The 27,959-nt window shown below is 47.7% G+C and overlaps 1 protein-coding gene across 2 annotated transcripts; it reads left to right on the forward strand.

The window, feature by feature from the left end:
• The first annotated feature begins 2,377 nt into the window (after positions 1–2,377).
• Positions 2,378–26,775, forward strand: Tsnax (translin associated factor X). Of its 2 annotated transcripts, none has more exons than XM_047520410.1 (6): positions 2,378–2,873; positions 3,046–3,153; positions 7,546–7,660; positions 9,011–9,141; positions 20,692–20,819; positions 25,029–26,775. In XM_047520410.1, the coding sequence occupies exons 1-6, from the start codon at positions 2,858–2,860 to the stop codon at positions 25,404–25,406; spliced, it is 876 nt and encodes a 291-aa protein (XP_047376366.1). In that variant the 5' UTR covers positions 2,378–2,857; the 3' UTR covers positions 25,407–26,775. The 2 variants fall into 2 exon arrangements, with proteins under 2 accessions (XP_047376366.1, XP_047376367.1); XM_047520411.1 differs by having other exon boundaries at positions 2,681–2,873; positions 3,049–3,153.
• Positions 26,776–27,959: the final 1,184 nt, after the last annotated feature.

Genomic DNA, 27,959 nt, shown 5'->3' on the forward strand with positions numbered 1-27,959 from the left:
GGCCCCAACCCAGGCCCTGGGGCAGGACGGGACACACATCAAGACTGCACTGGGCAAACAGTCCAGCTCCAGTTCCGCAGTCTCTTTTTTATAAGTGATGTTCCGGTCCAAGGTCCATCCTTACACAGCTAAGCAGGGTTGACAGACTGCAGGACTGCCTTTCTAGATAGACAGACACACACACACGCAGTGCAAAATCTGACAGAATTACAAGAAGTGGACAAATCTGTAACACTAGATTTTCATACATTTCCTGTAGTAACTGATAAAATAAGTGGACCAAAGTACGTGTCCTCTGTCATCGTAGGAACAGGACACCCGAGGAGCAGTGAGCACACCAGCCCACCGCTCTGCCCTTGAGCCCTGGCTTCTTCTGGCGCCCCGGGAGTTGCTCTCCTCCTTCCTTCAGGGACCATGGACTTGCTCAGGACGGGAGCTGGGTGAGGGGCCGTGATGTCGTCAGGCCTTGACTCACTAGAGTTAGTGGGGTGTTCTTAGTTCACTTCCGTCCTTGTTCCTGGTGGAGACCTTCTCTATAAACATGGTCACAGACTACATGCATGCACAATCGCCATCACACCACAGATACGACTCCAAAGGTAAAGGAAAGGAAAAGCTCTGGTGTAAGAATGGCAGCCCTGGAAGCAGAGGTGGGGCCCAGAGCTTGAATCCTTCGTGGTCCCCCTGTGGCAGGCTGCAAGAATCTACCTCCATTTCCCTTTGTAGCCAAGGTCAGTTAACTGGTGTCCCCTGGTCTCCGGCCCCCTGCCTCCCCATGCCCCTGCACCTGGTAATTCCTCACCTCCCACACTACTGACACTTTGGGTGGAACACCCCGGGCATTGTAGGACTTTTAGCTGTACCCTGGGATACTTGTGTGACCTGAGGTCTCTAGACATTGCCAGGTGTCCCAAGAGGAAATCACCTTTTGTTGAGAACCACAGGCTTAGTTGTTTAACCATGTGAAGTACACTTTAAAATATCTGTGTAGAACATGTAAATCACTCCATCCTTGTGTTTATGGCAGCATCATGGGGTGGGTAATTTACACCTAAACCCCATTCTTATACATTGTTTCCAAATTTTGCTAGTCTGTTATGTTGAATTTGTACCTAAAAGGGGGGAATATAGCTTACTAGTAGAGTACTACACAATAAGGGAGAAACTGAAACATTATCTCTTGAGGGCCTCATTTATTCTTTCTTGATTATGTGATTTCCCTCCAATGTCCAAAGCCAATCCTGACATATGATATCCTCCTGTAAAGGCAACTACAGTGAGGATTTATATACTGGATAACAACAGGTGCGATTGAAAATGTTAACACCTTAATCAGGATCAAATATGGGCAATCAGAACATTATTCCAGAGATGAGGTCTTGGGAGAATCCTCACCTTGCTCTCCCTGATGGGGTGGTAGTTTTCCTTTAAAAACAAACTGGTCAAGTGCCAACTCTGTGTTTGTACCTGAAGCAATGATAGGAGGAAACAGGAGGGATTCAGCTTACAGTTTGCCAGAGGTTGCAAGATGTTTCCTGACAAAAGGTGTAGCTACATTTGGGACATTTGGGACACGTGCCATATGCAAATAAGTGCTGGGAAAGTACCCTGGGGATTCACCGCCACCAAGTGCTTTGAGAAGTCATTACAGGTTATGAAACTGGTGTTCTAATCATGACATCTATGGGAAGCAGTGTGGCTGAACAGGCCAGGACAGTGGTGGCTGCAGAAAAGAAGGAAACAGGAGTGATCCAGGTTTTGCCAAGTTGAGGTCCTGGGAGCTGCTATTAGGCGCTAGGAAAAATACCCTTATCCCATGGGGAATGATATGGGTCAAATTACATTGTTACACTGTGTGCATGTACGAATATGTAACAAATCCCACCATTATGTACAACTAGAATGAACCATACAAGATATGGGGAAAAAATTCTTATCCTAGACTGTTTTTTTTTTAAAGCACTGACTCTAAAAATGTTCTAACTACTGAATTCCTTGAGGTTGGAGGAAGTCACATTAAAACTACTACCTTCCTATCAATCTCTCTTTTTTTCCATAGCCATGTCACCTCTAATCAAACAGTAGTGGAATACTGGTGGGTGTCAACAGGGTCGGAAGTCACACACTCAGAATTATATGCCTAACATCCACATGCAAGGTCCCCAGGGTCAAGGAATCTGGCTAGTCAAGCAGGACCTCGCAGAGCTGCAAAGGTATGCGTGGCTCGGGCTCAGTCAGCAGGCTGCCGCCGGGCGATGGAAGCGGCTCCTGCAGGCGACCGGCCAGGTGCGGCGGCGCTGCCCACAGCAGGCCCCGACCCCGCGGTGCCGCCGCCCGCCCTCGAGGGGGCGCCGTGCGGAAGTCTGAGACTCGTCTCCGGAGCCGCGATCGGAACCCCCTGGGCCTCAAGTCCTCGCAGAGGCCCGTTCCCCGAGGGCGGCCGTGCCCAAAGCCACAACCCCGCGGAGGCCGAGTGACTCTGCCGGCGGCCCGCCCAGCTCCCGAGGCCCAGGCGCGACCTGCGCGACCTGCGCGTCCAGGCGCGGGCACCGCGCGGAGGACTGGCGCGCCGGAAGTGTGCGCTGTCCAGGTGCTCCGGCAGCTGGGCCGGAAGTGTGAACGGCCCGGACAGAGCCGGCGAAGACTCGGGACGCGCGCCGGAAGTGTGCACGGCCGAGGGAACTCCGGCGACGAAGCCGGAAGTGTGCGCGGCCGGGAGCGCCGCGAGCGCGCTTCCGGCTCACGCGTCGCGCGGTCGCCCCGCAGGCCCTTGTCAGGTCTCGTCGGCCGCTACGCTGGCGCAGTGCTGCGTTCCGCGGCCTACGGTCTCCGCGCGTCCCAGCGAAGGCTTTCCGACATGAGCGGCAAAGAAGGTGGCGTCCGCGGAGGGCTCGGGCGCGCTGACCCGCGGGTCTCGGGCTGCGCTGTCGTCCGATCGCAGCGGCCGCGCCCGCCGCCGGGGAGCCGGGGGAGGCCGGGGCGCGGGAGGCCGGGGCGGGAGGGCGCGGCGGCGCGGGCCCACCCAGCGTCCCCTCTCTTCCGCAGCAGGCCCGGGAGGCTTCAGGAAGAGGAAGCACGACACCTTCCCGCACGGCCAGCGGAGAGAGGGCAAGGACGTGAGCTCGTCTTCGCCCGTCATGGTGGCCTTCAAGGGTAAGTGCGCCGCCCCGGAAGCCCCGAGCCGGGGGCGCCCCGTGACCACCGTAGCGTTGGCCGCAGGTGAGGTCCGTGGTGCGAAACGCGCGAACCTGCGAGTCGCCGACCCAGGCGGACCAGCGTGCCTCGGTGCAGCGCGTGCTAGCGACTGACCAGCTGATGGACGCGGACTGTGCCCCAGCACAGAACCGGAGCGTCGTGAGTGGATCGCACATACCCGTGTATTCACAGCCGCCTTTTCTCAGCCCATCACGTCGGTCAGGTTTCCCCCAGGTCGAAACCACAAATCAGAATACTCCTCTACCCCTCCTGTCTGCTGTCCCGTACGGCGTAGTTTCTGCGGATCGGTAACAAGGAAGGTGCTCACCTGGCCAGTCCTGACTGGCCGTGGTTGGAAGCGCGACTTGGGCTGAGGAATTGAGCAGTTCGCAGTGTAAGCCTTGTGTCTGGAGTCAGCTCGCCGTGCCTGCCCGCAGAGCTGCAGGCGTGTCCTCCCGGGAGGCATCCGTCTGCCTTCCCTAGAGAGCATACGGAAACCACAGGCCCTTACCTGCAGACCTCCCACATCACACACCGTCGCTTTTTTACCACGATGTATTTGCTAGAAGCAAGGCAGTTTTAAAACTGCCTCATGTTAAGGGGAAGAGAATTGGGTTTTACTTTTTAAAGGGGAGAGTCTCAGAGGTGTTTTTATGCTAGCATAGTACCTAGTGTGATCTTCATTGGTTTAAGAAAATTAGGTGTAATTGAAAAGAGAGCATATTGATATGGCTATGAACTGGGTGGAGAAACTGTAGTCAGTCAGGTACTCTCCACTTCACATGCCCACACAGACCTGATTACTTCCAGCATATTTGACACTTCTGTCTGCTTTGGGGCACGTAGTTCTTTCAGCTTGAAGTTGGCTACCTCAGTGCCTTCATTACCTACTTGGTGAATCATGATTTTCTTCAAGATCTGGTTCAAGTAGCTTGTTGGTGATAAACATATTAATTATCCGTCCACCCAGTCATGAGATAGTTATTCAGTATCTCTAAGCTAAACCTTATATGAATATTTGTTATAACAAAATTACATTTTATTATTTCTCTTTTGTACTGGATAAGTTCCGTGAGGATAGGAACTATAGCTTACCTAATTTTGTATTTATAGCATCCAGCTCACAGTGATCGTTAAAGTATTCATAATACAATGTATGGTAAATAATAAGTGTCTATTACCTCGAAATATTGGATGAAATCTTGGCCTAATTTCATCTTAGTAGTAAAAGACTGCTTATAAAAATTATAATTGAGGTCCTGGCCAGCTGCTCACTTGGCTAGTAGTTTATTTAATTTCTTGCTTTTTAATTCATGGCAGAGCACATCTGTCAGTTCCCTATAAGCTAGGCAACTTCCTAGGTCTTTGGAGTGAAAACAATTCTGAAATAGTCATTAATGAACGAGTTAAGTGGTTTATGGGCATTTGAATAATGAGCTTGAGAATTTGGAAAGCTTATACTTGAAATTTGCTGAGTAGATCATAAATACTTTGTGAGGTGATGGGTATGCTAACCAGCAGTGCAGTGGTGATGCTGTCCCAGTGTACATGTGTGTGAACATTATGTTGTGCACTTATGTATTCACGATTATTTTTTGGTGCTAGGGCCTTGTGCATGCGAGAAAAGTGCTCTGCCACTGAGCTAAATCCCCAGCCTTTGTACACAATTTTTATTTGTCAGTTACACCTTGGTGAAGCCAATGATGACAGGAAGATAAGCAAAGAACAAGGAAAAAGTTATAAATGTAAAAAAAGTCCTTTCCTTTCTGGAGATACACATATTGTATGTGGTAAGCTCATTTATCTTACGAATGGCAACTTGAGGTGATTTTTGTAAGCGGTTTGTGTCGTTTTATGATTACAGCCTCCTGTTCACTAGAACAGGTATGTTTTTACATTATGCACAAAGTACTCATTGTGTGAGGCTTGTGTGTGGGAGAACTAAGTTAAGGCATACCTGCAATTAAAGAATCTTTTGGTTACTAGTAGAGCCTTTGATTTCTATGTACTTTAGAAATAAGATGATTCTGTCCTCTACATTTTTATAGAGTAAATCATTGCTTTGTGCATATTAACAATATTTTTAAGTGCACATTTTGTATTCTAAGTAAATTTAAATATTCTACAAGATTTTCCAAGTGTCCTTGTGAAGTTTACTGGTCTGTGGGAGGAGGTTTCAGAAGAGACGAAGAGGTTGCCTGGGAGTTCTTTAATGAGAACACTAGTTTACAGAGAAAATGTGATAAGATGATGTGTATATTAAGCTTAACTGAGGTGCTTCAGGAAGTACTTTGCTATCAAAGGTACACAACTTTATTTCACTAAAAGGAGGCATGAGGTGAATATTTTACTACCATTGATGCATTAGAGTAAAGAAACTTACTATCTTATTTTGCAATATCTATTTTTAAAGTCTTAATACAGAGTAACATCTACATAATATTAAATAGACATGTTCTTAAAATTTTGCCACCTGTGCTTTGTTGTTCTCTGTTTGTAAGCGCATGGCTGTTTTCTGAGTCAGTTGAGAGTAAGTTGCTAGTGAAGGCCAGATACTGGAAAGTAATGGGCCAGTGAAGCCTGATCAGGGCCTGGAGAGTAAGCGAGGAGGGACAGGTGCCATTCACGCATCCTTGAGCCTTGAGTGACAAAGGGTGCACCATGAGGTGGTCAGTGGGCATGGGGTTGCAGAGGCAGCAGTGTGATTCAGGAGCAGCAGGAAGGCAGTATGCAGGACAGAAGAGGCTGATGTTTTAGAGGCGTGTTTTCACTATTTGAACATCTTGGATTCTGCAGATTATTTTTCCTGCAGATGATCTTAGTATGTCCAGAGACTACCGTTGTTGAACTGTTTTATTTAATGCTAGTTACATATGTGTATGTGTGTGTAGTTTAATAAAATGAACTTTGTATTCTAGAAAAGGTAAAACATTTTCTTTCAATAAAAATTGCACCTTTTTCTCCATTATGAGTATACCCAGTGCTACAGATGGAGTCTTTTAAAAAGTAATAAAATAATTTTGTTACTTGTTACAAGTTTTAGTAAGGAAAACATTTTGAGACTGAAATAGCAGTTTATGGTGAAGAGTTTTGATTGTTTTAAAAAAACTTAAAAAACTTGGTATTTAATAGTATTAAGTTAGACTTTTTGTAAATAAAGATAATTAGAATAATAATCTTTCCTAATATTTGACAAAAGCAATTTGAGCAGAAGAGATGAAAAATTATGTTTAAAAGGTAAACAGATTGGCAATTATATTTCACTGGTATAAACAGAAATTCCATTTAGTAGTTCCTTGAGCAGTAATTGCTGATACAGGGTCAGAAGAAAACAGTAACGATTAGGAGTCAGAGTGGTAACATTTAAGCAAAAGGATGTTTGGGGTAAGACATGTTCTGTGATCAGGAAGGGAAGGAGCATTGAAAGCAGGGAAGAGCCTGGTGTGGCTACACAGTGTTGTGGGGACTCTGGTCTGTTCACAACTGGACAGGGTGACCGTCAGGCTGTAAATTAACTGGCTACCACTGTTGTTTTCTGCCTTCCCTTGTTCTTGGGAACTCTTACTTCCTAGGTTTCTCCTTGGTTCTCCTCTTCCTAAACTGATTGATCGATTCTTTCCTTTCTTCCTTTTTTGTGGTGCTGGGGATTGAACACAGGTCCTTGCACGTGCTAGGCAAACACTCCACCAGTGAGCTGTGTCCCAGCCCCCTGTTTCTAGATTTCTGACATCCTGTGTTCTCTGACTCAATTCTCAGCTGGTCTTTTTTTGGCCTTATTAAAGTTTCGATGTTTCTGACTGCATTTTCAGACTGACACTTGCACGACTTTCTCTGGTTTGCCGAATACTTTATGATGCCCCGTAGTTCAAAACAACTCACATAATGGTTGTGAATTTTCAATCTTTATTTCTTGAAAATAGTATTTCTTCAAGTATATTAAGTTTGTATACAGTATAGTTGCCTGGTGAAATAATGTACATCTTAGGGTTACATACTAAAATGAATCCACTAGATTGTTACTAAAAGCGTGATAGTCCTATTTTTAGGTTTTAAAGAATAGTTCATAGTTCACAAAGTTTGTTTCATCTTCATTTAGTCCACTGGTGCTGCTTTAATACAGTTTATCAGTTTTCTGAGCCTCCGGGACTCGGGAGTCGTGGGTTTCTGTGCCTCCTGGGCGTGTACTGGAGAGTGTTTGGAGACAGTGTTCTGTGTCTTTTGTTCCTGTTGCTCCTCACGGGAGGGCAGGAGGCCAGGAGGCCACAAGCGCGTCTGCATTCTCGTGGTGGCCTGTGCTCTCTGAGTCAGGGCTTGAGGAGCATGCCCTACTCACGGTCTCTGTGTTCTCAGCATTTCAGCAGGAACTGGACGCACGGCACGACAAGTATGAGAGGCTAGTGAAGCTCAGCCGCGACATAACCGTCGAGAGTAAGAGGACCATCTTCCTCCTGCACAGGATCACGAGGTGAGTGCACAGTGTTGCAGTGGGATACAGTTAAGTGTGTTTTCATATCCCAGTGACAGTCACCGCTGTCAGACTATGTTGTGTCTCTGAACATACAGGGATCATAGATTATTAGCAGTGAGCACATTTTAAAACTAATATCTTGTTAAAAATAGGAGGGGAAAATTCTTTTTTTTTTTTAATTGGTACCAGGGATTGAACCCAGGGGTGCTTAACCACTGAGCCACATCCTTAGCCCTTTTTCATTTTTTATTTTGAGACAGGGTCTTGCTAAGTTGCTGAGGCTGGCTTGGAACTTGCGATCCCTTCTCCTCAGCCTCCCGAGCCTCTGGGATTACAGATGTGCACCACTGCGCCCATCTTACTGTGTTTTTTTTCCTAGGCAGACTTTCTATATTTGATGTCTTGGCTGAAAGTAAAGAAAACACCTTAGAGTAGCCTAAGCAGGGCAGGGAAGCGCGTGGCAGTGATTATGCAGATTCAGCTGCATGTCTCCCAGTTTTCTTTATCACCTCTACCTTTGCTTCATGCTTTGTTTGGCCAGTTTCCTTTGCCTCTCTGTTCCACACGGGGTAAAAGGTGCCTACCTGCAGCCCCCAGCTCATATATCTGGGTCCTGTTCGAAAAGAGATCTGGTTGCAAGTTCCAGATGCCTCTCTAGAGGGGTAGCTGTGATTGACTTTCCACTACCTATCTTATCAAGTATTTAGGTAAGGCCAGATGTGATAGCGTTCTATTATTATTAATGAAGTATTATGAAGTATTTCTTCACTAAGCCCTTTTTTGTATGGTTCTGGGAGTCAAACCTAAGGCCTCGCAGGTGCATGGCAAGTGCTCCACCACTGAGCACATCCCCAGCCCTAACTTAAGACTTTTGGAGGTTGAATCCAGGGGTTGCTCTACCACTGAACTACACCCCCAGCCATTTTTATTTATTTTCTTTAGACAGAGGGTCCCTAAGTTGTTGAGGCTGGTTTGATCTTGTAGTTGTCTTGCCTAGCTTCCTGAGTAGGGATTATAGACCTGCACCACCACTTATAACTTTTAAGATAGGTCTCTAATGCTCTTATTTTTATTCCATTAAGTGGAAGTAGACATGCCATAAATAAATTCATTGAAATGTGGCAGTTAAGCTTTTCTTTTTCTTACCTGTCTAAAATCAGTTTTTGTACCTAATAGTATATTACAATATTTTCCATACTATTAATAAAATGTAATTGTAGATAGGGGTTAGAAATATCCAGATTCGTAGATATTTAGTCCTGTGTTAATTGATATTTGGATTATTTCGTTTTTCATTATTAAAGCATCTGGCTGATGTTCTAAAAGTTCCCAATATCTTGATTATAGTGCTCCTGATATGGAAGAAATACTGACTGAATCAGAAGTTAAATTGGATAGTGTCAGACAAAAAATATTGCAGGTAGCTCAGGAGCTGTCAGGAGAAGACATGCACCAGTTCCATCGAGCCATCACCACAGGTGAGTCTGGGTTCACCTCAGTGGCAGCTGTGCTTTAGAAAACAGTGCTATATGATTTATGTCTGAATTGCATGAATTTTAATTGATATCTGGTAAAATCATAGTGACCGTAAAAAATTGGGTCTTTTGAGTAGTGTGAAGACAGTCTGAAAGTATTTGGTTGGTTTCATTTTTCTAACTATGACACAGTAGTTACTGATTGATTTAATAAAGTCATTGAAAACATAAAGGCCCTAGAATGAACTTTCTTGGTTTTATTCAGCAGGCAGGGCACATCTCATTTCTCCCGAAAGGCACGTCTCGGGGTGGTTCTCAGTTTGCCCTTTGGTAGTTCATGAAAGAGCGTGTATCCCTCTGCCAGATGACCCCAAATGTCTCACACTGTGACTCCATCTGGGAACGTGCAGTCGTGTTGGGTGTTACATGCTTATGTTAAAGGATCTTGGTGGTCACGCTGTCACATGAGCTGAACGAATGAGCAGCGTTCTCAGTCCTTCCCTCTGTCCTCTTCTGAGCCCGAGTTCACTGCCGGGAGAAGTGCTGGGCCACTCCACGTACCCCAGGACTTGCAGCAGGGATGGGGCGTGAGTTCACTTGTCATCTGCACAGTGTCCAGGTTCAGCACTTGTTTTGCAGAAATGACAAGACATCTTTCAGCATTGGTGGTAGAAGGTAGCTGTGTGTGCAGTGGAATCTTGGAGGTTCACTGCTGGAGGCTGAAATGATAGAGAGCCATTCCCAAAGGAGTTACACATCCAGCTTCGTCATTTGTTATTTAGTATCAGGGTTTATTTGGTTTTTAATAGTAGCACACAGTATTGAGCATGGCTTAATGAATTCAGTGTGTGTTGTCAAATGGCACTACCTCAGATACAAGGAATTTGACCAGGGTGAGAAGACCAGAGGTGTTGGTGGGCAGAAGGTGAGGGGAAAGCTAAGTCCAGCTTCTAGCAGAAAATATCTGGGATATCTTCATGACCTGGTGTAGGAAAGAGTTTGGAATGATAGAAAACAGCACCTATTGAAAGGAACAGGGAATCAACTGAATATCATTAAAAATAAGTTCTGTTTCAGAAAAGATAAAAAGGAAGTGGGAAAGCAAGCTGAAACCTGAAAGAAGACTTGTAAAATACACGATTGAATAAGGGATTCTTACAAATCAAATAAGAAAAATATTGTAAAAAATGAGGAAAAACCTGAACAGAGGCCTCAAACAACAACAGCAACAAAGGACCCACGTGGCTGGTGTGCCTATGAGAAGGTGCTGCGTGTCATGATTCACTGCATGAGACGGAAGTAGAGCCACAGTGAGAGCCCGTCGCCCTCCAGCACGGCTCAGCTCTGGAGACCAACATACCTTGGCAGTGCCTACCTGTGTGCCTGCCCTGCACACCAGTGACAGACACAAAGAGGCCCCTAGCAGCTCTTGTCATACACCTGAGCTGAAGAGGACCACAGTGTTCCTCAGCAGGAGGGTGGGCACCTGAGTGGTGCAGCTGTGCGACATTACGCTGCAAGCCGTAAAAATGGGGCTGCGACTCTCACGGTCACTGGGAAAACTAAGCAGGCCCAGAAGAGCACCTGCTGTGTATTTCTTCTTAGGTGATGTTCGCGTGGAGGCAGGGCTGATCCGGGAAACAGAGGCAGGACAGGGGTTTCCAGGAAATGGAGTGGTGGGCAGGGTTATTGACCAGGGGCACGAGGGAACCTGCTGAGGCGATAGGATTGGTTTACATTTTGATCTTTTGGGTTGCCCAGGTAAACACGTATAAACATTCATCTAGTGACTTACGCGCTGTGCTGTGTGTAAATTGCAACTCATTTTTTCTTAAAACCAAGAAAAGCTGGTGTTGACTAATGAATTCTTTGCTCTCTGTACCAAGATGGCTCTGTATCAGGAGACTCCGTCGGCAGTACCTCTTTCTGGCAGTGCTGTGGTGCAGGTGTGATGTGCTCAGTGGAAGGGCCACCCCATTCTTAGGGATGATGCTCTGTCACACCATTTGGTGGCTTCCCTTGGCTGTCAGTCCTGGCTGGTGGCAGGCCAGACAGTGTTGGTGGCCACCTCTGCCTCACACTCTTTGTCCTCCACCGTTGCTCTTCCTAGTGGAGATACAGTGAGGAGAAGGTAAACTGGAACTCTGTCCTCAGGGTGGGTCAGGTCCAGAAGTGCCCCTGTAGGCCACAGTTGGATGTGGACCTTGTTGGGAGATCAGGAGCCGTGTGCTCTCATAAGGAGACCTGGTGAATGACCAGTCACCCGGCCTCCCCAGCTGGAGTAGTAGCCGAGCAGGGTAAAGGGGGCCAGGATAGCAGTAGCAGCTGTGTTGGGTGTGCCCTGAGGGACACTGGGTGGCGGGGCTGGTGTTTGGGGAACAAGGTGGGTCTCAGTTTCCAGAAAGACCTTGCCGAAGCAGCCGCACAGTCTGTCTCACTGCAGCCCAGTCCGCAGAGGTCCCACTGCAGCATCCTCGGAACTTCCTGTGACGGGGATGACCCAAGGCGAGTGTTGGAAGAGCCTCTGTACTCCTGCCGTTTCCTTCACATCACGCAGGCAGCCCTGTCAAAAGTTTATGGCAACATAGTAAAAGCTGACCACAGTTGTCCTCACTTGTCACTTTGTCTTTAAACTTGGATCTTTGCCTGGTGTGGTGGTGCGTGCCTATAATCCTAGCCACTGGGAGGGTCACAAGCCAGCCTCAGCAACTTTCCAAGGCTCCATGCGTCTTAGCTGGGACCGTGTCTCAAAATAAAACCTAAGAAGGGCTGGGGATGTGGCTCAGTGGTTTAGCGCCCCAGTTCAGTCCTGGGTACCAGGTACACATGTGCACACACACCTTTGTATCTTTATGAAAGCTTCCGTATTTTCCTCATGGCGTTGGTGCTGCAGGTGTGAAGACGTGTCATCTTTCACTGTGGCTGGAGCTTCCCAGTTCCTTACCAGCTCGTGGTTAAGCTCTGTTCTGCACTGTGCCCCCAAGTGCTGGGTGTGGCACCTGAGATTTGGCCAGGGGCTCTTGGTATGTCCTTTGCTTATCAGCTCACAAGTAAAGTGCAAGGAAAAAGTGTGCCTGCTGCCAGCGCCACGGCATGACCACACCCAAAGACACACCCAAAGACACCTTGAAGGCAGCAGTGCGCTGTGTGCTGCGGGCTGTGCGCTGCGGGCTGCGGGCTGTGGGCTGTTCGCTGTGGGCTGTGCGCTGTGGGCTGCGGGCTGTGGGCTGTGTGCTGTGGGCTGCGGGCTGTGTGCTGTGGGCTGCGGGCTGCGGGCTGTGGGCTGCGGGCTGCGGGCTATGCACTGTGGGCCGTGGGCTGTGGGCTGTGGGCTATGCGCTGCGGGCTGTGTGCTGCGGGCTGCGGGCTATGCGCTGTGGGCCGTGGGCCGTGGGCTGTGGGCTGCGGGCTGTGCGCTGCGGGCTGCGGGCTGTGGGCTGCGGGCTGCGGGCTGTGGGTTGCGGGCTGCGGGTTGCGGGCTGCGGGCTGTGCGCTGCGGGCTGCGGGCTGTGGGCTGTGGGCTGCGGGCTATGCACTGTGGGCCGTGGGCTGTGGGCTGTGGGCTATGCGCTGCGGGCTGTGCGCTGCGGGCTGCAGGCTATGCGCTGTGGGCCGTGGGCTGTGGGCTGCGGGCTGTGCGCTGCGGGCTGCGGGCTGTGGGCTGTGGGCTGCGGGCTGTGGGCTGTGGGCTGTGGGCTGTGCGCTGCGGGCTGCGGGCTGTGGGCTGCGGGCTGCGGGCTGCGGGCTGCGGGCTGTGCGCTGCGGGCTGCGGGCTGTGGGCTGCGGGCTGCGGGCTGCGGGCTGTGCGCTGCGGGCTGCGGGCTGTGGGCTGTGCGCTGCGGGCTGCGGGCTGTGGGCTGCGGGCTGTGGGCTGTGGGCTGCGGGCTGTGGGCTGCGGGCTGTGGGCTGTGCGCTGTGGGCTGTGGGCTGTGGGCTGCGGGCTGTGGGCTGTGCGCCCAGGGCTGCGGGCTGTGCACTGCGGGCTGTGTGGGCTGTGGGCTGCGGGCTGCGGGCTGCGGCGGTGCTTCTCAGGCAGGAGAAACTGGGCACAGTTGCCCAGACTTCCTGCCTCACTGTGTCACTGAGGACAGTCATGCACACCCTCTTCTGTTGCAGACCTTTGCTCAGCTTGTGAGTTTTCTTTGAGGAAAACCTACTCGTAGATTTTAAAAAGTAGGGATGATTTCTTAGAGCCCACTTTTCTAAGAAAGTCCTTAAAGTTATTTCAATTGAAGCAATAAAGATGTTTTAGGGTTAAGGAATAAAGCAGTCAAAGAGTGTCTAGGACTTAAAAATTTGCTGACATACTTATTTAATAAAATAGGCTTTTTACAATTAAGAGTAGTGTTAACAATGTGGTGCTGATGAATTGCCTGCTGCTCATTGTTGTTAAGTGCTTGTTCTGTGTTACTCTGGGTAGTTGGTCTTTGGACGTGGAGATAAAACATTCTGGCATTGCACTGAAGAGTTTTGTGCTTACTAAGTGGTGCTGACCGCAGGCAGAGCATTTCCCTGCGGGGTGCTTTGGCTCCAGACCTGAGCAGCCTGTGGTGGACAGCAAAGCCTGAGGTCTGCTTCCTGCGCCTGCCTTTCTTCCTTTGCATTGGTTGGTGTATTGGGTACTGAACCCACTCTACCACTGAGCTATACCCGCACACCACCATCTTTTAAAATTTTTTTTTATACAAGGCCTCACTAAGTTGCCCAGGCTGGTCTGAACCTTGCAGTCCTCCTACCTCAGTGATTCCAAGTAGTTGGGAGAACAGGCGTGTGCCACCACACCAAACTCGTTGGAGATATTTTTTAGCCACTGTTCTTATAGTCATGATTTCTCTCAATTCTTGCAGTATCCCTGAATTATTTTTACTGCTTTACAAGTTAAGAAACTGAGTCTCACAGAAGGTATGCCCAAGGTGATAAGCTACCAAGGGGTAGCATTGATTTCTTTGAATGGATTCAGTTTACCTATTGACTTTAGAGTTTAACCCTAGTAAAGGCTTCTGTCTTACCCCATATGTTAAGATTTTCTTTATAAACCAGCATATGTTATTGTTTTTTTTTATATACTACTTAAAAACTTATGCTGTGTAATCATATTTCTTCATTGTCTCCTTCTCTTATTGGATTATAGACTCAAAAGTCTCTACAAAAGTTTTATTTTTGTATGTACTTGATAAATGTTGAGAGAATGAAGAACATTTTTAAAAGACTTTTTTTTTCTCCAACTATATCCTTTAATGGTTTGCTTTTGCAAGTTTTTAATTTCACTGTTGTTTTTTCCAAAAGATAATGTTTCCAGAAGCTATTTCTTAAACACACTAGGTAGAGTAGGGTCAATATTAGTGTATCACACTTAATCCAATAAGAAGGTTCTGAAGTTCATTATAATAAGACAGAGAAATTTGGTAAAGGTCCCACATATCAGCAAGACTGGGAAGGCACACTAGAAAATGAAGTAGGGTATGAGTATCTGTTTAAGAATGAGATTAAGAGAAGTGCCAGAGATGCTGGTTAGTTAAGGTAAAACCAGGTGCGGCACAAATTGCTGGCCATGGCATCCTAGTGGCTTGCCAAGACGGAAGTGATCTCCTTCTCGCCTAAATGCAGCTGGGCAGCAGTGGTGTGGAGTGTGCTCTGCCCTCCTGCTCATTCAGGGACCCTGCTCTCTGGCCTCTGCTGTCGTCAGTGTGGGAACCACTGGGCATGGACGCAGGAGAAGAGTAGACAGGTGCTGAGGGGGTCTGGAGCAGCCGTGAAGGGCTCCCGGGACTTCTGCCCACTTCCCGTGGGCCAGTGTCATAGCACACTGACAGCAGGGGAGAGCGGGAAATGAGGCCTCTGGTGTACCAGGGAGAACCAGAGACGCTGGATTAATAGTTGTTTCTTCTCTGCCCAGTGTGGTAATTTGTGTCCTTTTGATTTGGTGGAAAATGTGGGTTATGCCTATTCAGATTTTAAGCTTTTTGTGGAGCTTTTCATTCTGTTTGAAAGTATCCAGCTGTCTAATTTGTAAGAAATTTCATAACTAAAAGGGTGGATGGAGGACATCAAGTCCCTCCACGAAGGTGTTTTAGTCTAGTTTCTTTTTACATCTCTGAACATGGCTTTTGCTTTCCTGGATGTTGCTTTTTGGAGCCAAGATCTCATTTGGTAAGGGTGGGTTTTCTCACCTTTTTGGGGCTAACACACCAAGTTAGAGGTCCGTCCTTCCTCCTCCGATGGCGTGAACAGCAGTGCACTGTCCCCATCATTAGCCTTCACCCCACGCCCTAGCAACTGCTCATTCACTCTCTGTCTCCAGAGGGTCTCTTCTGGCACCTCATATAAACAGAATTCTACCACACGCAGCCTTGTGGTTGGCTTCTTCCAGGCAGCACCGTTTACAGGCTGTGTCTGCGTGTGTCAGGACACGCTGTGTCTCCCAGGAGGTGGTTCATCCCTGTGCACAGGTGCCCCGTGTGCCCTCACCGCTCCTGGTTCCCCTTGGCGCTGCACGTGGCACTGCCATCACATCCTACCTTGGTGTGCACCCCTGCCCTCCTCCTCGGGTGCAGCGGGGCAGGATTGCTGACCCTGTGGAAGCAGTGTCTAGAAAGCATCAGAAGCCTGTGGTGAAGTTGAGATGTGAGGTGCAGTTTGCAACAGCACTGGTCTCACCTGTGTACCTTTCTGTGCTTTGCTTTGTTTTGCTAGCACTGGGGTCGGAACCCAGGGCCTCTCATATGCTAGGCAGGCTCTCTACCACTGAGCTGCTTCCCTGGCCCTTACGTGTGGCTTCTGATGGAGAATGGGCTGGGCGTGTGTTGCTTACCTATTATGTAAGAATGAGCAAAGATACTTAGAAGCCTTTCATGAGTTTCCCTGTATGTGTTCCAGTGGGAAACAAGGAGAAAAATAAATTACATAAAGGCAGCCTCTAGACGTCCTTTTTACTGGAAGCTAATTCTGTAAATAATTCGGATTGGATTTCATCCAAGGCAAAAGCAGAGGGGAAGGCATTGTTTGATGACATGTGGCAGTAGGTTGAGAATTTTCACCTTGGGGATTATATGCTGAACATAACGGATGTCCTTTTCATCAAGTTGAAGCACAGCTTGTCTAAACATCCTTTTACCTACTTGTGACCAAAATGCTGTTCAGGGATTTGGGCCAATTGTCCTTGAACTTTCTCAGTGATATAACGTGGAACCTAATTTCTGTGGAAAAGAATTGGCTCCTCACCTCTGAAATAACTTTTATCAAGCATATCCCAAATGTCCCAATGACAATTTACATGACTTCAGGTACACTTGAAATTTAACCTGATAGCCACCCATATTTAATAGAGGAACACCACAGATATATTTCGAGGCCTTTCAAATAAATTAGGACTTCTAATTCTGAATTTTATCACCTTGAATTTTGATCTTCTCTGTAACAATATTTCTTTCTTAATGGACTCAATCCAAGATAACTATAAGGTGAATACAACTGTCTAGATAGTTCCAAGTATTTGTGGTTCCTGGGATAGAACCCAAGGCCTCACATGAGGCATGCTAGATAAGTACTCTGCCACTGAGTTCCAACCCCAGCCCTTAATTTTTTCTTTTTTTTAATTTTGAGATAGGGTCTTGTTAGGGCTGGCCTTGAACCTGAGATCCTCCTGCCTCAGATCTGAGAAGCTGGTCATTACAAGCTGTACCACCACAGCTGGCTGATAGTTCAGAATGATTGAATAGCAAAATTTAAAATGTTTTTGTCAGAACACTTCAAAGTTCCATAAGACCAGTGACAGGAGCAGAGTGAGGCACGTGAAGCAGGTCTCTTCCACATAGGCGCTGTCTTGGGGAAAGGTCCAGGAGCCCAGTTGTCCAGGTGATAAAACTGTTTGTCATTCAGACAGCTGAAGGCTTTATCTTTCTTTGAAGCACAAGTTTTGTGTGGTGGGAGTTTTTTGCGTAAGTGTTGCCTTGATTGGGATGTGTCAAACGTTTGTAGAAAAAGATCTGAGAGGGAATCACCGAATTGTGAAATTTAGTTGTGAATTTAGGATTGTGAAAGTATGCATGAAGAGACCAGAGATGACGTTGAAGCATAGAGGAAAGTTGTACCGGGAATTCAGTGGGAAAAGTGAGGACAGTGGGTGTGTTTATGTGGGGCAGATGAGACAGAGGGAAGGGGTGAGCTTTTGAATTACAGAGCCCTTTTCACCTGGCTTCTGAGCCTGAGCTCATCTGGCCATTGAGTAAGGACAGTGGGCGATGCAGCCATGTGAGGTTATGATGGGCACTGAAGACCAGCACAGTCTGCGTGTGACAGACGTTCAGGACTTCTTTATATTTTATTTTTATTTTTGGAAGTTTAATCTGGGGCTTCTGGGTGTACACCCATGAGAATGAAAGCAGGACTTAAGCAGGTGTTATGCCCATGTCCATAGCAGCGTTATTCCAAGAGCTGGAAGTGACCCGGAATCCCCCTGCATGAGGATGGACGGAGAGGCCAAACATGTCTGTACGTACAGTTGAATGTTTTTCCACCTCATGGAAGAAGGCACTTCTGACTCACGCTGCACCTGTATAAACCTGAGGACATCATGCTAAGTGAATAACACCACAGAAGGACAGATAACTGTGGTTCCCCTTAAGTGAGGCCTGTCCTCAAAATCAGGGACAGAAAGAATGGTGGTCGCCAGCATCCAAGGAGACGCTGTTTAAAAGGAAGTACGGAATTTCAGTTCTGGAAGACAAAAGGAGTTCTGGAGGAGCCTGCAACATAGCACAGTGATAAAGTGCTTCCTAGCACGCACAGGCCCTGGGTCCAATTCCCCACCCACACAGAAAGTCGAGATGGATGACGGTGGTGCACACTGTCAGTAATGTGCAGCTAAAAACCATTATGATGGCAATTTTTTTTTTTTTTTTTCCAGTGGTACTGGGGTGCTTTAACTCTGAGCCACACTCCCAGCCCTTTTTATCTTTTGAGACTGGGTTTCTTCAGGTCGCAGAGGCTGACCTTAAACTTATGATCCTCCTCCTGCCTTAGCCTCCCAGGTTGCTGGGATTACAGGTGTGTGCTACCGTGCCTGACAATAATGAAACTAATTCTAAAAAAATCAAAAGGATTCTAATCACCTTTGTTCTCTAAGCAAGGTGGCATAATTCATTTTATGGGGAACAAACATTGCTTGCTAAATTGCACTGTTTTGCTTATAGAGGCCAGTAGGGAGAAAGCATGTCTAAGCCAGATCCTGCTCAGTGAAAGACTGAAATTCTGTTTTCCTAGGTCCTCTGTGATTCATAAGGATAGTACCCTTGGGTATATGTCCCTTGGTTAAATAGAGCCTTTTAAGGAGTTTGCAGACATGCAGGAGTAGAAACGGAGCTGAGCTGAGGTTAGGGACCGTGGACTTGAAGTGCCTTGTGTAGTTAAGGAGGAGTCATTTTAAATGTCAGAGTTCAGTGATGGGTGGAGATGGGTTAGTCAGCCTTTGTCGCTGTGACCCAGATGCCTGGCACGACAGCTCAGAGGAGTTTATTTTGGCTCACAGTTTCAGAAGTCTCAGGCTCTTTGGTCAAGGACTCTGCTGCCTTGGTCCAAGGAAAGGCAGAACACACGGTGGAGGGCAAGGGGGAGGACAGCTGCTGGGCTTCCAGCAACCAGCCAGTAGCGTTCCTGAGGGCAGGCTCCAGTGTCCTTGTCTCTCAATCATGCCCTGCCTGCCTGCAGTTGCCACCCAGTGAGTCCACATCACTAATCCATCAAGTGGATTAATCCACTGACGAGGTTACAGCTCTTACAGTCCAGTCTTTCCACCTGTGAACTCCGCTGCATATCCTAACACATGAGCTTTTGGGGAAAGTTCCTAGATCCAGATCATAAGGAATAAGCATATTACTAGACAGTCAAAAAGCAAACTAGTAGCCAGGTGTGGTGGCACACGCCTGTAATCCAACAGCTCAGGAGGCTGAGGCAGGAGGATCACAAGTTCAGTGCCAGCCTCAGCAACTTAGTGAGACTCTGTCTCTAATAAAATATAAAAAGTGCTGGGGATGTGGCTCAGTGGTTAAGTGCCCCTGGGTTTAATCCCCAGTACCAAAAAAAACAAAAAACAAACTAGTATTTTTGAAACCACTCATGATTTCTGAAAGGTTGTTATTTAACAGTGATAATCATGAGTGAACACTTAGTAAAATATCATTCCTTTGTCATTGTAAAATATTTGTCTAGATTCATTAGTTTTTATAAAAAAACTTTTGTCCACTAGTAAATATGAAAGCATGGAAAATGGTTTTAATGAATATCTTTTAAATATCAGTTGGTATGGTGGCGCATGCCTATAATCCCAGGGGCTCAGGATGTTGAGGTGGGAGGACTTTCAGTTTCAAGCCAGTCTCAGCAACTTAGCAAGGCACTTAGCAACTCAGTAGGACCCTGTCTCAAAAAATATTTAAAAAATCGAGGGATGTGACTCAGTGGTTAAGTACTCCTGGGTCCAATCCCTAGTACCAAAAAAAAAAAAAATTGGTAGGTATAAAATTGACTGGTAACCAGCCTGCAGGCCTGGAGCTCAGGGTGAGGACAGTGGAGACGCCATCGTCTCTTCTCTGGCACCCTGGAGTGTTAGGAGTTGCTCTTCCCACTGAAATGCTTGTTTTAAAGTCCATCTTAATAAAGCTATGCTATGTGGCAATCAAACAAGAATTCTGTTTGCTTCTGCACATGCAGTGCTGCCAAATGATATTTAAAAAAAGTAGTATTGTGTGGCTAAAAATGTTGGTAGCCTTAGAAATAGCTAGATGTGAAGTAATGTCAGATTCAACAGCGTGAACAACACGGGGAGGGGTCCAGCGTTTTTCCTACCAAATGTGGCTCTGAAGTTAATACTACATAAGACATTTATGCCACTTCAAGAAAACTGGACCAAGGAAACCTGACCTCATAAAGTTGGTATACTCAGCAGTGGCCGATGTGACCAGATCACTACCAATATTTGGTGATATTCGTTGGATAAATGCTTTTTGAACATCAAATATAGCATATCAGATGTATGGGCCACAATTAAAGCAGTGCTAACAGGACTCTGAGAAGAACACAGGAGGCACGGTGCCCTTGACGTGAGAGCTGTGCGCCGTGAGCTCTCTCTGCGGCCTCCGGAACCTCACCTCCTCAGATCTGGCGCACCTGCGCGCCTCCTGCTCTGCGTGTTTCTCAACAGGTGTGATCCTGTCTATTGTTCTTCAGCAACATGATTTTTAATTACCATATGGTTTTATAAAAATGGATGCCTTCATTTAGTCGTGTTTCCATGTGCTCTGTGCAAGGCATATACTAGGCCCTGGGGCGCAGCAGGGGCAGCACGCTACGAGTGTGCGCTTGGCTCTGACCGACTCACCGCTGGAGCCGGGCCAGTCCACACCACTGAGGCTTGGCACGAGGGCCCAGGAGAAGGTGTGCACTGCCTCAGTCAGCGCAGGCTTGGTGGACACCCCTTGAGAGGTGATGACCAGGGGAAGGGTTTCTTAGAGTTCCATAAATTTAGTCTTTCCTTGGTGATTGTTTCTGTTTGTTTTTCAGGACTGCAGGAATACGTGGAAGCTGTCTCTTTTCAACACTTCATCAAAACGCGGTCCCTAATCAGTATGGATGAAATTAATAAACAGTTGGTATTCACAACAGAAGACAGTGGGAAAGAAAACAAGACTGTGAGGATTAAAACGTTTCCCATTTGTGTAGTGCATGCATTAGCATAGTGCTTATAGGAGGTGGACTGGCTTATAGAACGGAAGATGGAGGTGGGCATGTTCAGTGTGGTTTCAGCCTCAGCCAGGGAATTGTCTTTAAATGATTCAGTTAGGGACAGACGAGGAACTACTCAGGTTATGTTGGGGAAAGAAGTACTTTCGTACTAAAGCAAGCACTGGCTGTGCTTTCCTTAACCTCATGAGAGAAGAATTATCACCCCATTTTACAGAGAAGGAAACAGGCTTTTAGAGAATAGCTAAAAAGAAGTTCCACAATAAGCCCGGCGCGCCGGCAGGCACCCGGGAACCCAGGGTCTCAAGAGGCTGAGGAAGGAGCATTGCAAGTTCAAAGCCAGCCTTAGCAACTTAGTGGGGCCCTAAGCAACTTAAGAGAGACCCTGTTCAACATTGAAAAATAAAATGGGTGGGGATGTAGCTCAGTGATTATGTACCCCTGGGTTCAATCCCTAGTACCCAGAAAAATAAAAAACTAAAAAAGCCACACAGCCAAGAGGCAGCACTAAGATTTGAAACCAAGCCTTTTGCTTCTAAGCTTCCACCCATGTCTCTTGTCAGTGCTTCTCAAAGTGTGCTGCAGTGATTCCTGTGTTAGGTGCCTGCCTTAAAACATTGTTGGAAAGGACTTGACTGGAAGCTTTTAGTGAGGCAACATATACCCTCAACACCTGAGGGAGCCATAGTTTGTTGTTACATAAAATGATTGTTGCATAGGGAGAGCGCTTAATCACTTACAGATCATGAGGCTTGTGTCTCAGTTTATGTGGCTCTTGTGAATTGAGAGACAGTTTTGCAGGTAGACTTTTAAACAGCGCTCTTTTTTTCCTTCTGGATTTTATACCAGGCAACAGGGTGGGCCTTGATTTCTTTTTTTTTGGTTCTTTTTAGTTACACATGGCAGAATATATTTTGACATATTATATGTACATAGAGTACAACTTCTTATGCTTCTGGTTGTATGTGACATGGAATTACAATGGCTGTGTATTCATATATGCACATAGGGAAATGATGTCCATTTCATTCTACTGTCTTTCCTATCCCATTCCCCCTCCCTTCCCTTCATTCCCTTTGTCTTATCCAAAGTACTTCTGTTCTATGAGTTAGCATCCACATATCAGAGAGAACATCAGCCTTTGGTTTTGGGGATTGGCTTATTTCACTTAGCATGATAGTCTCCAGATCCATTCATTTACTGGCAAATGCTGTGATTTCATTTCTCTTTATGTCTGAGTGATATTCTACTGTATATATATGCCATGTTTTTTTAGCCATTCATCTGTTGAAGGGCACCAGGTTGGTTCCATAGTTGAGCTATTGTGAAATGAGCTGCTATAAACATTGATATGACTGTGTCACTGTAGTATGCCGATTTTAAGTCCTTTGGTTATAAACCAAGGAATGGGATAGCTGAGTCACATGGTGGTTCCATTCCACACTTTCTGAGGAATCTTCATGCTGCTTTCCAGAGTGGCTGCACCAATTTGCAGTCCCACAGGGAGGGCCATTTCGAATGATGCCTTTTGACATAAAATTCAGATGAAATGTTTTTCTTGTTTTTTGTCTTTTTTCCCCACCTATTCTTACTTTTAGCATCAGAATTGGGATAGGGAGGGAGGCAGGAGGTGGAAGGAGCTGTAGGAACAGCCTTCTTGCTGTCAGCTAGGATGCGGGTGAACATGTGGGCTCATGATGTGGCAGGACAGGTGACCTTGAGGACGCCACACGCCTTCTCTGCTGAGCCGTGTGGCGTGCATTGAGGAGCTGTGGGGAGCTCCTTTCTCAAGGTAGGGCTCCCGCCTGCTTTTGATTACTCTGGTGGAGGTTGAGCCGCGAGAGAAGGGACCTCCTGACCCTGCTTCCTGTTACGACCGGGTTGCCACACCCTTCTCCCAGCCCCCTCACCAGATGCATGTCCAGGGAAAAGCAGCAGACGGAGAGCAAAGTGCTGTTCCAGGACTGAGTGTGAAGCTTTTCAGGGTCGTGGGGCTGTGTGTTCACGCCACTGCAGGTTGCTAAGCCACATTTCCTTTTAGTGCTAGGGTGTTTGGTGCTGGGGTTGATAGGGCAGGTGCTCTGGATTGCCTTCTGAGGGTCTTGTCAGACCGACTTAATTTAGAAATTACGAGAAGTCTCAGACATACAGAACAATAGAGAGTAGAAACACAGCGGGACCTCCGTGCCCACAAGCTGGACTCAGTCATTGTTAGTTAGCATTTTGGCATATTTGCTTTTTCTAAATATTTTTGGTTAAATCATTGTAAAGCAAATTAGCAGCATCATATATCACCCTACATACTGCAGTATCCATCATGAAAAACTGTACTTTAAATTGCTTTTCTTTACTGATGATTTTCAGGAAGATATTTCTCCCAATTTGTTAGTTGAAATTTGTTAATTTTTCAGTCATGCTTCTTTCTCTAAAATCAACTTGTTTATAACCATGGAATTCCATCCATATAATGGTAGAAACGAAGAACATTAACATTTTCTTGAAGTTTATTTTTATAATGGGCTTATGACATAAATGCCCCCAGCCACACTAATTTTGTAAAAGCTGCCAGATCTCCGATAGTTCGTAGGTACAAAACATGGCAGGTCCTTTTATGGTGTAAGTCTGAAGGCATCTGATGATGGGAAGCAGGCTTTGGACACATACCCAGCCCTCCTGCCTGTGCTCTTTCTTGGACCCTCTCTTTGTGCTCTGTGATGCGGGACGTGGACAGGTGGTCTCTGAAGAGCAGTTCTAGGATTCTCGCCTTGGGGGCACGGTCACCAACCTGGGCTCTGCCGTGTCCTTAGTTACTTCTCGGGGATGCTCGCATGAGTAAAGTTCGGGTTCCCTGATGTGACCGGTCCCCTCCCGTGTCTCCCTGGTCTCAGCCTGAGCTCCTCTTTACCTTAAGCTCTCCTTAAAAGAAGCACAGCACTGGCTCATCAGACAAGCAGTTCCCACCTGCCTGCCTGTGCAGGGCCCACCCTGCGACCTCTGCTGTAGGTGCGCCTTCTCCCAGCCTGGCTCACACAGCTTAGTGCTTGTGACGTCACTGCCACAGGAGCAGCCCAGTAGAGAGGGGACGTGGCGCAGAGAGGGTTTGCATGTGGGTGGTCGCTGCCAGCACTGAACGTCTACCTGTGTTGGAGGACGTGCTGAGGGGTAGTCGGTGCCGTCTCATTTAATTCATAAGGCAAACCTCTGAGGTGGCTTCTGTTGTCCAGTTACAGATGAGGAAGCTGAGGGTTTAGATGAGGTCATTTGCCCGAGCGCACACACTGAAGGAAGCAAGGCCTGGGAGGGGCGGGAGGAGATGCGACGAGGTCATTGGAAGCTTTAACCTCAAAGCAAGAGGAGGGACCGCTGGCCTGCAGGAGGGAGGGCAAAGCAGCTGGGGGTGCAGGGAGGCTCTTTGGCAGGAGAGGGGGTGCCAGGTGACATGCCAGTGCCTGGGGAGCAGGCGAGGTGTGCTGACGCTAAAGGGATCTGGGGTTGAGTGGGGTGCTGGGGGGTGAAGGCCGGGGGAGTGTTGGAGGACGCTGGAGGGAACCACCAAGGAGCCACCGCAAGAACTGGTGAGCCGATCGCAGTGCAGCGGTGTGAGGCGCAGACTCCAGGTAGCGCTGGGTGCCGCTTCCCAATCCACCGTGCTCAGCCTCCTGCATAAAGGGTCGACAGGTAGACTTTAGGATCCATTCTGGGTTCTGTTTTCATAGGGCGGGTGCAGGAAAGGTCCGGGAGTGTGAGGGAGCTGAGGTGCTGCAGCGAGAGGTCGCCAGTCGTGGTGGTCAGTGCTGAGCGGATAGGCGGAGGCTGGGAGGGACCGGCTGGCTCGGGTGGGCGTGGATCACGACTGGATGGTGACTTTCATACTACCAGGTCCTTAGGCCTTGTTGAAGAACACATTTCCTGTCAGGTGAAGCTGGAAACAGTTGGTTTTCCTGTGGCAGGAGCAGGTCTCAGAAGGCGCCCGGCCACCTGGTGGTGCTCCGCCCCAGGGTTGGGTGGGCTCCTCTTCCCGCGGCTCAGACGCTCCGTCCCACCCGGGCCGAGTGGACTGCCGCGTCAGGGTTGACCAGCAGCAGGTGCCCTGCCACGCTTGCTTTGCAGTGTGCTTTCTTTGTGTGCATTGCTTTTTGTTTTGCTTTGTTTTCTAGCCCTCCTCGGATGCACAGGATAAGCAGTTTGTCACCTGGAAACTGAAAGTCACACCTGTGGATTACCTTCTGGGAGTGGCCGATTTAACTGGAGAATTGATGCGAATGTGCATTAACAGTGTGGGGAATGGGGACATCGACACGCCCTTTGAAGTGAGCCAGTTTTTGCGCCAGGTTTACGACGGGTTCTCCTTCATTGGCAACACCGGGCCTTACGAGGTCTCCAAGAAGCTGTACACCCTGAAACAGAGTCTGGCCAAGGTGGAGAACGCGTGCTACGCCCTGAAAGTCCGGGGCTCCGAGATCCCGAAGCACATGCTGGCAGATGTGTTCTCGGTTAAGACAGAAATGCCTGATCAGGAAGAGGGCGTTTCCTAGAGCAGCTTCCGGGGCTGTCGTCGGGGAGAGACCAGTTTGTGAAGTGCCACCTGGCATTTCACTTGACTTTGTTGTGGCGTTTACGTAGAAGCGTTGTCAGTTGTACGTCTTCTAAGTTGTATGCAAACTGTACATACAGTCACTCTTTTTATTGGCCGAAGTGCACCTGTGTGTGCACAGTGCATGTGTGCCTGTGTGAGGTCTCTGCTGGTTGACCTTTACCCCTCATCTGTGCTGTGTGAACATGTTTTGTATTGCTTTTTATGCTGTACCTCTTTTAATTTGCTTGGTGTGAATTCTGCAGTGATGATTTTTAGTGGAAGCAGTTTAAGTTGGTGGTTTGGTTTAGATAGAAGAGATTTCTTAGTTTCACTTCTGGACCTGAAGTTCCGTGTCAGTTGCTTGGCAATGTTGGGCCACACCTCCAAAATTGGTTCATTCATGGAACAAGAATTAAAAATTAATAAGCTTTCAACATTTTTAAATTACAAGTTTTGTGTTATTATATTGAGAATTCATATAAAGCTCTGACTAATTTTAGGCCATTTTGAGCTTATGGCCTTCCAGAAAAAATGACGAATGCCCAGATATTAGTCTCTTCATGTTTTTGTTTTGTTTTGTCTTCAGCGCTGGGGATGGAACCCAGGCCTCGTGCATGACAGGCAAGTCTCCACACTGAGCTGCATCCCCAGCTCCTCGTCACTTCTTTTTTTTCTTTTTCTTTTATTGTAGAAGGTCTGTTGGGGAATTGCAGCTAACATTGTAATGTTTTCAATGCTTAAGCTGAGTTAGGTATGTGTACATAGCCGAAAAGCTTTTGGTGATTATTTAGGAGGATTTTCCCCTTGCCATTATATTAGGCATGCTTGAAGGCTTTTCTTTTCTAGTGTCTATTAGAAATTACATTTAAGTAATTGCAATGAAATATTGAAATACTGAGTTAATCCAAACCTTTATAGTTCTCCTGTAGCACTTCTAAAGTTGCCAAAGAAGGTGCACTGTGTAAGTCGGGCGTCAGCTGTGGGTGCAGTTGGGATCGGCGTTGAGGTCTCTGGCGCTCCTCGAGTTGGAACTGCCCCTGAGGGCGAAGTGATGGAGCACAGAGCCAGCCTTCCCAGGCCCGTCGGCTCAGATCCAGATTCTGGATTTGGTTTTTGGAAAGGTTATCTCTGCTGGTGAGAGCTGATCCTCTGACAGTGTGACCTTTCAAACAGTATTACCTAAGAGAAGTGAACCACGGCCGGTGCAGAGGGTGGGTGTGTGCGTTGGGGGTCCCTGCACTGAGGCTCTGCTGGATTGGAATCAGCCCCCTACATACTGTTTGTTACTTCTACCACTTGAATTTGAATAAAAGTAAAATCGTCATGGATTGATGAATGTTTTATAGACGTTTGAAACAAGTCTTTTGAATAAAATAAAGAAGTTAAGCTCTTTGTTTTGATCCCACTGAGAAATCCTTAAAGTGTAGGGTTTTTGGTTGAAACAGGAGGCCTGATCAGACGAGCTCAATATGGCGGTTGATTATTTCTCAAGTCAGTCCAGCGTGGGCGTTTTCCAGGTGGTTAACTGGGGAGCTCAGCCACACTCTCCTCAGGTTGTCCCCCTTGATGGTGGCATGGACACACCACGAGGACACCTGAGCAGAGGGCAGACTGCCACAGCTCCCAGGAAGGCCATCCTGCCCATCACTGACCCAGGCTGCTCATGTTCCCACCCCTGGGAAGGGGAACGAAATGACCTCAGAGGTGAGGAACTGCATCAGGCTTTCAGAGAAGGGGCGCGGCGCCCGGGTGGCTCCTGCCGGCGGCCAGTGCCCTGCTCTGCTGTGTTCCTGGGGGTCACCGGTGCAAAAGGTGTAGTACAGGGGGCCGGGGGTCGTGGCCTTCATGTCCCCAGCTGCTCACGGCAGTGCCATCTTTTAAGACGGTTCTAGGTCACATGGCAGGTTGATGACAGAATTCTGGAATAAAATCGCCCAGGCACGGTGGTGCTCACGTGGAATTCCAGCTGCTCGCGAGGCCAGCGCAGGAGGGTCGTGAGTTCAAGACCAGTCTGGGCAACTTAGTGAGACCCTGTGAAATTAAAAAAATAAAAGGGTAGGGGTGTAGCCCACTGGTAGATGGCCCCTAAGTTCAGTCCCTAGTATTGTCACCCCCCAAAAAACTAAGATAAAATTGTGTTGTTTCTTTCGTAGGTAGTTTACCCCGTGTTAAGCTAAACGAGCCCTAGGGCTTTTAAAAAATGTACCTTAAAGAAAGCTACAATTTAAATGAGAGATTGACAGAATGGATTTTAAAAGTTACCCAAACTCTACTGTTTACGAAAGGCTCTAGATTCAAAGACAGAGATAAACTGAAGTAAAAGGATGGGGGAGATAACTCCATGCGGACAACCAGGAGAGAGCTTTGGTGGCTGTATTTGTGTTTGGCTTTGTCAGCGTTTTGTCACTGACCAAAATACCACGCAAGAGCAACTTGGAGAAGGGAGAGGTGTTCGGAGCACGTGGTTTCAGAGGTCCGGTCCATGGTTGGCCCACTCCGCTGCGAAGCCCGA

This window comes from Sciurus carolinensis, chromosome 12 (assembly GCF_902686445.1).
Source record: "Sciurus carolinensis chromosome 12, mSciCar1.2, whole genome shotgun sequence".
Taxonomy (NCBI): domain Eukaryota; kingdom Metazoa; phylum Chordata; class Mammalia; order Rodentia; family Sciuridae; genus Sciurus; species Sciurus carolinensis.

Coding starts and splice junctions, on each gene's coding strand:
- Tsnax (XM_047520410.1), top strand. Junction 9,142..20,691: donor CCATCGAGCCATCACCACAG/GTGAGTCTGGGT, acceptor TTTGTTTTTCAG/GACTGCAGGAATACGTGGAA. Junction 20,820..25,028: donor GTGGGAAAGAAAACAAGACT/GTGAGGATTAAA, acceptor TTTGTTTTCTAG/CCCTCCTCGGATGCACAGGA.